This window comes from Kryptolebias marmoratus, linkage group LG21 (assembly GCF_001649575.2).
Source record: "Kryptolebias marmoratus isolate JLee-2015 linkage group LG21, ASM164957v2, whole genome shotgun sequence".
Lineage (NCBI taxonomy): Eukaryota > Metazoa > Chordata > Actinopteri > Cyprinodontiformes > Rivulidae > Kryptolebias > Kryptolebias marmoratus.
Genome location: NC_051450.1, coordinates 11909204 through 11919786, shown reverse-complemented (window position 1 = coordinate 11919786; position 10583 = coordinate 11909204). Strand labels below are relative to the sequence as shown.

Below are 10583 nucleotides of genomic sequence, written 5' to 3'. Positions count from 1 at the left end.
ATATTATTAAGCCATGAGTTGTACAACTATAATTTAAATGTCTATTTCCCTGTGGCACAGTTGTGTCAGGACTAGATTTGGAGCACAGTTAACTAAATATTATATGTAGAGCAGAAGATGTCATGTCAACATTGCTTCTATGGCTTTAATATAGGCCACCAGACGTTCCTCTGGGAGATCTGCGTTCAGCTCTGGTGAGCAGCCATTGTTATTACATTCTGATGTGGCTTGGACATTACAATTTCACTCTTTTCCAACTCCAATGTGAAACTTATGAATTATATATTCTATATGGGGAACTATCGATCAGAGCCACTTTAAAAGATTACAACTTCTGGCAACTTGGAAGAAAAAGCTGAAGAAACAAGATGTGGTTGAAAACTTTGGCAACATCCTAAATTTTCTGTTCATTGCAAAAAAAAAAAAAAATGTAAAAAACACTTTGTGTACAGTTTGTGGGAAGATGACAGAACATAGAATTGTCATGGCGGAACATGGCGAACCCAGAATGCAGACTCATCTTAAAAAAGAAAACTGATTTATTAAATAAAAGAAAACAAGAGGGTGACGTGGCAGCAAACAAACACAAAAACCAAGGAGGAGAACCTGGCTGGGCAAGGAAACACAGGGGTGAAAACTGCAGACAGACTGAATGAACCGGCCAGGAAGTGGAGAAGGTGGCCAGGTTTTAAAGACAGGGGTAATCAGGGGAAGTGAGCACAGGTGAGTGATACAACTAGGAACAGGTGAAGATGGGCGTGGCAAGAAGAAAAGAGATAAACAGAGGAGAAGTGAATGATGACAGGAAACAACGACACAAGGAAAAAATAAATAACAAAACGAAACTCAAACAGAAGCATAAATCAGAAACAAGAAAACAGAACCCTTGAAAACAGAAAAACAAAGAACCCAGAATTCATGACAAGAATAGACATCTCTTATCTAATTGTTACTTATTAAAAGCAAAAACCTTAGTTTGACAAGAAGTACGCACCATAATATATAGGTACTGATTTAAACACTTTTGCTCTCAGCAGATCTATAAATATTTAAAAAGACCTCTTCTCACCTCTAATAAAAACCTTTAATTTTCCAGACGTTCTCATCTTTCGACACTCATCCTCAGATGCAGAGAGAGATATTGTGACTCACACATCTAATTATATTCTTGGGACAAGTTGTGCTTATTGATAAATACACTATTATGTCATTGTCGATAACTCATTATCTTTCCATACACCCATTAGAGACAGAGGAGTTTATGATGAATGGCGGTAGACTTTTTAATGTCTGTATAATTGCTTACAGCTACGATACACTAAATTAGAAATCATTAGTTTTTCTTTACAAGCTGCATTAATTTTATGCTAAGGAATGAAATTAATTTTAACATCCAAATGAAATTACACATCTGTTTTGTTGTTTTGTTTTTTGTTTTTCTTTCCATTTGCATCACTTATGCCTTCAAGTCATTCAATTGGGATTAGGTCTTCAATATTAAAGGGATATTATGTTTATTTTTAAAGAGACGTTCTGTCAAATAGCGATCAGTCATAGAGCAAAGAGAAGAAGTCTTCCCTTTTCATCCAGGCTAATGGCTAGATCTGCTGAAACTGACTTTTATAAATTTGTTTTCTGACTTCTGCGGTGTTCCTTTTATTGCCCTACGAGATTTGCCATTTTGAAATCTCACCTGGCAGCCTCTGCACTGAAGCCTTGCACGTCTCACCGTACCGTTTGAGAGGCAGCAGAGCAAACTTGTTCATAAGCTTGTCGCCCCAGCACTCCCTCACCTAACCTCCCACTGTTCTTATTGTTGCTGCCGCTGTTGCGCCTGTTGTTGGTTTTGTTGCTTTTGTTCGACGCTGTGATCTTATATTTTGCTCTTAGCTCTCACACCCACCTTGTGCGGTCAAAGTCAATTGCTTATTTAGGAGTCACCGGGGGAGGGGGGATGCAATGCTTAACAGATATTAAAAGTAAACTCATGTCTTCGGTACTTTTTTTTCCTTACCTCTCAGGTTAGAAAAGGTGTTTGTAAGACAAAGCAAAAACACTCCAGAGCATTGTGAATATAATAAAACATGCAGCAATGCAGATTTCCAAACTTAAAAGGACTGCTGCAAGTAAATGAGAGCTTCTTTGACATTCTTATTGCTGATGCATCATTGACCTCTAGTGGTGGGTTTTAGAAGCCGTTTAAATCTTGTCAGGAAAAGAAATAAAAACATGTACTGATTTGAAATCTAATCAAAATACCAATTTATTTTTGAAAAGGTACCCTGTAATATGCTTTGGTGTTGAAGGTTAAGGTTAATCAGGAACAAAATGTAGACATGAAAATTGATTAAAGGTTTTATTTTTACAACAAATGCTGATGTGGTCAGCCTTTTTTTTTTTAAAAAAAAGTGGGGGGAAATATGCAAAAATATAAAACTGCTGAGGACAAAATTACAGCTGTTTCCTGCTTTAATCAAAATGTTTGACGTACAGATCACAATGGGGCAATCAAATTTAATACATTCTTCAAATGGAGACTGAAATGATACAGTATAAACAGACAAAATGTGCACCCAGTGAGCAACATCAAGCTTTCAAACTTAGGCAATCAAGGATGATTACTCACAGTAACTTAATTTATGCAATATATAAATAAAAAATAACTTTTTTCCCGGTGTATGTGGAAATATAGGGTGGACTTTCAGAGTCCTCTCATTTCTTTGGAATTGGAGCGTCGTCTCTTGTCGCTGTGAACACGTCGATTTCCTTGATGATCCGTTTAGCGATGACGTCGTTGTTTGCCGAGACCATCCTCCGAGACATCAAATCGAATGGCCCCCCTAAAATATCAAACAAAGTCTTTGTTCAGAGTGGCTGCGCCGGAAGCATTTGCAAACGTCTCATTCAGTGTTCGGAGATGCTACCATTTCGTGAGAGGGATATACACACCATCGACATCCAGAAGTATGCCTCCAGCTTCCTGGACGATAACTGCCCCGGCAGCAATGTCCCAGCAGTGGATGCCGATCTCAAAGAAGGCTTCGACGGAGCCGGTCGCCACCAGACACATGTTGGTGGCGGCTGTTCCTGAACCACGCAGCCTGGCGGGACAGAGCGGTCAGGGGAGAAGGATTGATTTCCAGATCATAAATCGGTGTTTCACATTGATTGGTGATCGATTGTGATTTTCATTGTCAGCATTGTGAGTGCACTATTTACAAATTCACAGAAAATCTTGTCTTCACAAGGAAAATTTGTTCTTTTTTGGTCATTTCTTGGAATGTGGTGTGATGTATAAATTTTCAAAAAATCTATTACAAATACCTCAAAAATGTACTACAGTATTATTATACTACAATATAACTGTCCTCAAACATGTAATAGATATTGGTAAGCGCTTGTGTTCACTGGATGCAGCTCTTTGTGGCTCTTTTATTTGTTATTAGAAAGAATAATGCCATTCACATATAGGCTCACCCCTATTGTGCCATTTCACAGAAATATTCAATATGGTGAAAGGCGGTCTTAAATTCAGTCTTGTCGCTGAACCTTTGGCTTTAAAGTGCCGCAACGAGCATAACTTACCCATGCACCGGGATGCAGAGGATCTTCTGCATGGTGGAGAAGATTTTGTTGACTTTGTCTGGGCTCCTATCGGTTCCGTGCTCAGAGATGATAATGGACTTGTGGATATCTGCAATGACCGCAAGCCAAAAGGGTTAGAATGGATATTATCCAAGCTATTAGCTGGTGTTGTCTAGAATGTGGTGCCGGATACATATGATATCAAAAGTTAATAGCGTTTGTACCTTTTACATCAGACACTTGAATCGGTTCATCATTACAGAAAGCCCCCTTCCCTCGTCTTGCTTTGTACATCTTGTCCTCCAAGCAGCTGTACACCACACCAAACTCCAGCTACAAAGACATAGGATGTATTAAGGTGTCATAATAACCAGTAAGGAATGTAAAATTTAAAAAGGAAAAATCTTGTGTGATTTGACCTACCTGTTTGTTGATAGCAAAGGCAATGGACACAGCCACAAATGGGAACCTGGAAGTAAATAATGCCATAGATATATTTTATTAACGTGTAACTGCATTGATTGTTTCTACCTTCGCAATACAAACACAAGTATGTCCTTGTCTCTTTTTTGGTTTTGCTAGGGATGTTAAGTTTGTCATTAAAAAGAGGAGTTTGATTTGAATATTAAAAAACAATGATTTCCTCTCCTATCAAGCAGAGCTCATCAAACATCTTACCCATGTACGAAGTTTGTGGTGCCATCCACTGGGTCTATGATCCAAGTAGGTTTGTCAGTCAGGATGCACGGCTCCCCCTTCGCGACCGACTCCTCCCCGATGAAGCTGCAGCACGAAGAAGGCAGAGAAACCAGCGAGGAAGATCAGGATATGACGGCGCAATTTGCCTCTTCGCTGCACAAAGGCACGGCAACATTCGTGTGTGTGTGTTTGTTTGCATGGCTCACCAGTGTGTGCCCTCTCCAAACTTCTCTTTTAGGGACCCGATGATGATTTTCTCCACTCGCTCATCAGTCTTCGTGACAAGGTCCACAGTGGAGCTCTTTGTCATGATTTTGATTTCACTCTCGCCTGCTTTTCGAATTTCCTGGTTGAAAATATTTCAGCAAGGTCACCCCATCTGATAATCTTAAAAATCCCAGAGCTAAATTAGGAATTCATTTTTCCCCCTTATAAAACTGGAAGTTTAGTCCGCCTCATGTCGTAATAATAATGATAGTAAGAAAAAAAACTTGATAAGTCTCACCTCTCCTGCCTTTTTTGCCACTTCAACTGCAAAGTCGTACGCTATCTGCCAGGAGTCCTCGCTGTTATTCTCCATTTTATTTCTGTTGAGGGATTGGTTAGGAGAGTCTGTAAAACTATAAAGCCTGTAAAATTGTAACAACGGGTTATTAATAAAACATGCAACACAATGGCCATAATTTGAATATGCTCAAAAACAAATATGCCTGTAAAAGGTTTAATAGTGGCTCGGGCTCAGAGGCCAACAAAACATTATGACAGGATTACCACAAACCGGCGTGATTAGCACACCTCTGTTACAGCAGAGCGAGTTAGCTAAGGGTTCCTTCGTAACAGGATCTGCCATCATTGTTCTAAATCATTACCACAAACGAGGATTGCAATATGTTGTGTTACAATTTGTCCTTTCACTGTTTTTTTCCAGATAGAGGTAGATAAACAAAAAAAAGAATTGGAAATAGCTAAAAAAAATGTTAACAATTGCAATTTTATGGTCCGTTTTTGAGATGAAGCATCATTGTTGATGTAATTTAGCATGTCTGTGCTATCAACTTATTCTATTAGAGCTGATTCTTTTTCTTTTTTTATTACTCAGGCAGAGTCTGCTTCATTTTAACTGGGCGGGTCAAACTAATCTGCACCGAAAAAATAATGTCAGTTTCTGTTTTTTTCCTTTCAAATTAGACATTTGAGTGAGACAGAAATGGATCTTGTAGTAAAATTCATCTTGAATGAAGTGAGAGTAACCAAACTGAGACAACAAGACTGATATAAAGCCTGGCAGACAGTTTGACTAACCCCATTAAGTTGAAAACCGACAGCAGTTTCAGAAAAGGGGGGAAAAAATGAGCTAATACTTAAATATTAAGTTGACCCATCCCGAACAAGATAAATGCTGGATGGAAAATAATGAAATGCATTTAATTAAACTTCCACTTAACAGATTACTAGGTTAGGATTACTATTTACATAACAAAACTAAAGTAACAAGTCTAAACTCAACATGGTTTATGTTCTGCAAACATATTTCTACTTAAAATCAACAAAAAACCTGCTTTGGTTACTGTTTTTAGTGTAGCTTGTGTGGTAGTAGATGTAAATAGCCTGAAAGACAACACCCAGGGCAAAATATTCCCTCCCTCCATCATTCCCTCAGATAAGAAGCTCAACTGGTTGATTTGGGTTTGTTTGTTTGTTTGTTTTTTTGTTTTTTTTCCACAACACAGTTGTGCAAACGTTGAACACAGAATTTCTTATTTTATTTCATTTTTTTTTTTTTTCAGTCTTGGGCAATGAGAAGATTTTAGAAAATTCCTGTAGTTAATCGTGGCTCAGATGAGTATGTCATCTTCCACTTCCCCTATCCTGTTTTGCCATCTCGATTTGCTCAAATAACTAAAAAGTAACTATAAAATACGAGCGACATGACTGCTGTTTAAATAGTAGAGGACACGCTGTCCCTATTATGTATAAAAATTAACCAGTTTTTTTGTATTACAAAAACAAAAGCAAATTGCCTGATGATTAAATGCATTCAGCATTAAACTGGTAGTAAAGTAATTAACATTTGTGCTCATTTAGAAAGAAAGTTGTGTTTACTTAATAAGACAACACACCTGAACCTGCTGAACCTTTCTTTACTACACATCATAGACTATCTCTGTAATCAGCAATAGAAATCCTTACCTTGTGGAGTCAAATAGCTGCCGGGTAGCCTGCAGGTTCTTGTGGACCTTTCTTTCAAAAGTCTAGACCTTAAACTTGCTCCATTGTCGAGGTGAGCCAATTTATAAGATGCTGGCATGACAAGGTGGGAAAAGTACTAGAACCGCCCTCGAAGGGCCTTTTTTTTTTTCTTTTTTCCACTTCAGCAAGCAGAGGAAAAAAACAGCAGTCTTCTCACAAAAGCAGACCTGTAACCACCCCGTGCTCCCATCCTCTCGCATATTCACACCTGAGATTGGGTAAGCAAGTGGAAAAATTTGTGGAAGCCTTCCTCGTTTTTTTTTTTTTGTTGTTGTGAAGGTGCCACAGGAGGCCACACCCTGCGATTCAGCGTGACAGCTGACCTGAGTTTGGTGTCTGCAGAGTTTAGGATGTGAAAGGACGTTTTGGGAGAACGTAAAATGTTTCCTCCAGCTCCCATCTTCCACATGCCGAACGAAGCCCCCGTTAGTTGTGTATATTCTGACTTTATGTCTTATTATTGTGTTCCAATGGAAAAGAATTGGAAAGCCCCCTAACTCTATAGCAGCACAACTAAGGGATAAGTCGGGAAACCCAATGATGAACTACAGGATTCATCATTAAGGAAAGTTTTACGTCAATGTAGGCGGGGTGTCAGCTTCACAGACAGAAAGTGGAATTTTTTAACGTCATTTTAGGACAAGATATCCCTAATTTTAGTTATATTACCCAGGTGGAAGAAGGTGGTCCTGGTAACACTGTTAATGTTGGATGAAGTCTTGACAAGGACAAAAACTAATTTTACAGATACACAGATTAAAGTTCAGATCTCCAAACAGAAGTCACTCAAAGAACTACCTACAGCAGGTAAGATATTATTTGTTCACAACCTTTCCACAGGACCCCACGTCAAAAAGCAGCTGAACTGAACACCAGTGTGTGTTCACAGCGAGCTTTGGTTGAATATCTCAGCCTGCGAGTGACATTATTTTAATTCTGTCATTCGGATGCATGCAGTACATCAGTCCTCGGGGACTAAAGACTATTTCCTGGATCATCAAGCTTCTCCTGAATCTCTGACAGTTGCAAGAAGTGAGACCTTGCTGCAAGACACGTCGCTCAATTAGTGGTAAATGCTGCATGTCTCAAGAAAATGATCTTGCATCTCTTTTTTGTTTTCGAGACCTCAGAGGGTTTTTCTCCTCGTACGGCGTGTTCAGAACTGCTCAATGCAGATGTGCTTGAGAAAGGAACGATATGTGACGGTGTGAGAATTGCCTGACGCCTTTTTTTTTTGTTTTAAAAGCAGAAACCGACATGTTCTGACGCGACGCCTCACGCGGCCGCTCCCCAGCATACCTCCGGTTCATGTGTGTCGCAATATGTTCAACTCATGTCTGGTTGCCTAAGCGCCAGCAAGCAGCGAGGATGAGTCAGGGCCTCTTACAGCCAGAGTTGCTGAGCTGAAATCGAGTTTCGTCTGGCGGCAGCTTTTGTTAAACAACAGGAAACCGGGTGGAAAAGCCTCGCCGTCCCCCCCGTAAACAAGCCGGAAACCCTAAAGCGAGAAGAAACAAAACTTGAGTCAGATTTGCCAGATCAGTGCGGGTTATCATGTTGAAAGTTCTGTTTGAGAGCGGGGTGGGGGAGGGAAGTGGCAGGAGAGCAGTTGTCACCCTCTTGTCCCCGTCGTGCACCAAGTATAAGGCTCTCTGAAATGTTGGGAGACATGCAGAGGGAAGTGATGGGACAAGCAAAACAAATGCATCAGTCCTGCTGTCTCCCTGGCAGCTCTGTTATGAATAATTTATCCGGAATGACGGATGTTTTGAATGTTTGGCTGCCCGGGATCACAGCTGTAATTGAGGACTGTCATGATGCAGAGGCTGCTGAAGGTCACAGGTTCATTTTTTTGAGCTATTTAACAAGAAAGTTCGTGATTTTCAAGGAATCCTAAGACGTTTCGGGGGCAAAATAGGAACTTTAGCATGCTGACATGCCTCCATTCTATGTCATGTTCTTAATTTGACTGCATACAAACAGTTTTACATTAAAAGCTCTCAGTTATGCAAAATAAAAGACATCTTTTGTCCTCTGGTTTTCTTTTTAACTTCCAACCAGGGACTATGTTAACTTGCGTCATTGCTTTGCAAGAATCTTACCTCTGTGGGATCAAGCTAAAATACTAATGTGATCAAACTGAGACAAATGGTTTTGCATTTTAAAAAGAATCTAATATCGTGTGGATATTTGCAGATTCTTAAAAAAAAAAAAAAAAAAACGCACAGAGGGAGCCTGTTTTGATTGTGCACAATCAGTGCCGTAATCAGACTGTCCACCATTCCTGATGAAATTCAAAATAAAGAGCTTCTCACTTAAAACTAAAGGAATATGTGTCCTCAGGTGCAGCGGGAGCCATCAGCAGTCCTAAACTAGCCGTAAATGGTTCACGAGTCCATTAGGACGCGTTGATCAGCAGAGAGGTGGCCTTCAATCTTCGCTCGCAGTAAAGAAGCTCCGAGCCACTGGTTTATTGTGGCAAACTGGAATTCCTCCTTCAGAAGAGCTGCAGAGTGCCCGTTAGCACCCTTTAGTTACACCTTCACGGTTCTGCGTCGCACGTTCTGTCGTTCAAACAAAATCGTTTAAAGGCCTTTTGTTTGCCCGCGATTCCCAGGCGTCATCAGCTTTCACTGATTTTGCCGAAGTTTAGTTAACTTTTCAATATTCCTTTCAGCACGGTGAGGCGGAATGGAAAACTGGATTAAATTTAAAGGGAAGTAGCGTTCCTTGGAGAAATGCATATCACCTGCCGCAGAAAAACGCGCAAACGGTTGGGATGCAGTCTTTGCACGTCGTTGTTTCCCATGAAAAGCAGGCGATCATGTGCATTTCTTTGTCTGTCTGTTAGCAAAATATCCCATGAACCACTGGAGGATGTTGATGAAACGCTCAGATCGATGGACGTACGTGTACAACTGAGTCGACCGGACTGTGCCGCGCATTTGTGGAGACGTTGTTCAGTTTTCCTTCGGCGTTGAGGTCTGAACCCTCCTCTCTGAACTGGTGTGTCCACCACACCGCTCAGATCAGCACCCAAACACAACCTGAGCAATGAGACTCACTGTATGCGAGCCATGAACCCAACTGGGAGTCAACCGTAAAACGGCTTGTGCAAGCATTTTACTAAAAACAGCAACATTCGCGTGGCAATTAAAACTAATCTAAAAATGATAAAAGTCATGACGAGAGTGACAACTTCAAAATAAAAGTGCATAATCTAAAAGCTCTTAAGATGTCTGATTGACGTCTGGACAACAGCAGTTGGACACCTGTCCACCAGACATCAGTTACTCAATAAGCACCGTAGAAAAAGAGCTGAAATACAATAAAATGCGCTGAATTAAAACCCAACTACAGCTGTCAAAGCTGACTCGGACACCTCCAGGAGCACGTATTTGGGTGTAAAGTGGGACAGCAGACACTTCTTCGCAGCAATCAGGCCATAAAGTTGGAGAATTTGGACACGGATGGCTGTGGAATTAATGAGTTATTAAAAACTGTGCAACTTTTAAAAGGAGAGCTGCGATTGTTTTGAATCAGGGTTCTTCAAAAAATTTCTGAACAATTACTATTTCACCAGGAGAAACAGATTTCAGTTCCGACCAGATTGATGAGCTAACGGCTAGTGTGCACGGCGCCAACTCCAGAGTGGATTTCTGCCATCGTGACACAATAACACAACTCCAAACTGCAGTCATTTAAAGAGCTATCGACAACACGCCGACCCCTCGTCACCTTTCCACGGCATCTTCCTTCCAAAGATATCGGAACTATTACTTTGAAGATTTGTGCCGAAGCGTCGGTGTAGAACCGGATCCCGGCACTGGCAGTGAGGCCCCCGCATATAAACATGCACCACTGAGCTCTGGAGCACATAAAAGCTGGGTTTGCTCAAGTAAAGTGGTTTAAACCCATTTGTCAGTCATCAGCTAGCCCAAGCTGGAAAAAAAAAAAAAAAGGGGAGTCCACGGAGAGTACGAGCGGGACTTATTTTATAGAGCATATCAGAGCCTGGGAGGGGAGGGTGGTGGTGGTGGTGGTGGTGG

The 10583-nt window shown here is 40.7% G+C and overlaps 1 protein-coding gene across 2 annotated transcripts; it reads right to left on the bottom strand.

Moving 5' to 3' along the window:
• Positions 1-2341: 2341 nt before the first annotated feature.
• LOC108230254 (inositol monophosphatase 1-like) lies at positions 2342-6631 on the bottom strand. Of its 2 annotated transcripts, none has more exons than XM_017406312.3 (9): positions 6475-6631; positions 4790-4913; positions 4491-4630; positions 4264-4368; positions 4009-4054; positions 3810-3918; positions 3586-3694; positions 2950-3101; positions 2342-2840 (listed from the first exon to the last, which is right to left on the bottom strand). In XM_017406312.3, exons 2-9 carry the CDS (start codon positions 4862-4864, stop codon positions 2713-2715), a joined length of 864 nt encoding a protein of 287 aa, XP_017261801.1. In that variant the 5' UTR covers positions 4865-4913; positions 6475-6631; the 3' UTR covers positions 2342-2712. The 2 variants fall into 2 exon arrangements, with proteins under 2 accessions (XP_017261801.1, XP_017261802.1); XM_017406313.3 differs by having other exon boundaries at positions 4790-4871; positions 6475-6630.
• Between the last annotated feature and the right edge of the window lie 3952 nt (positions 6632-10583).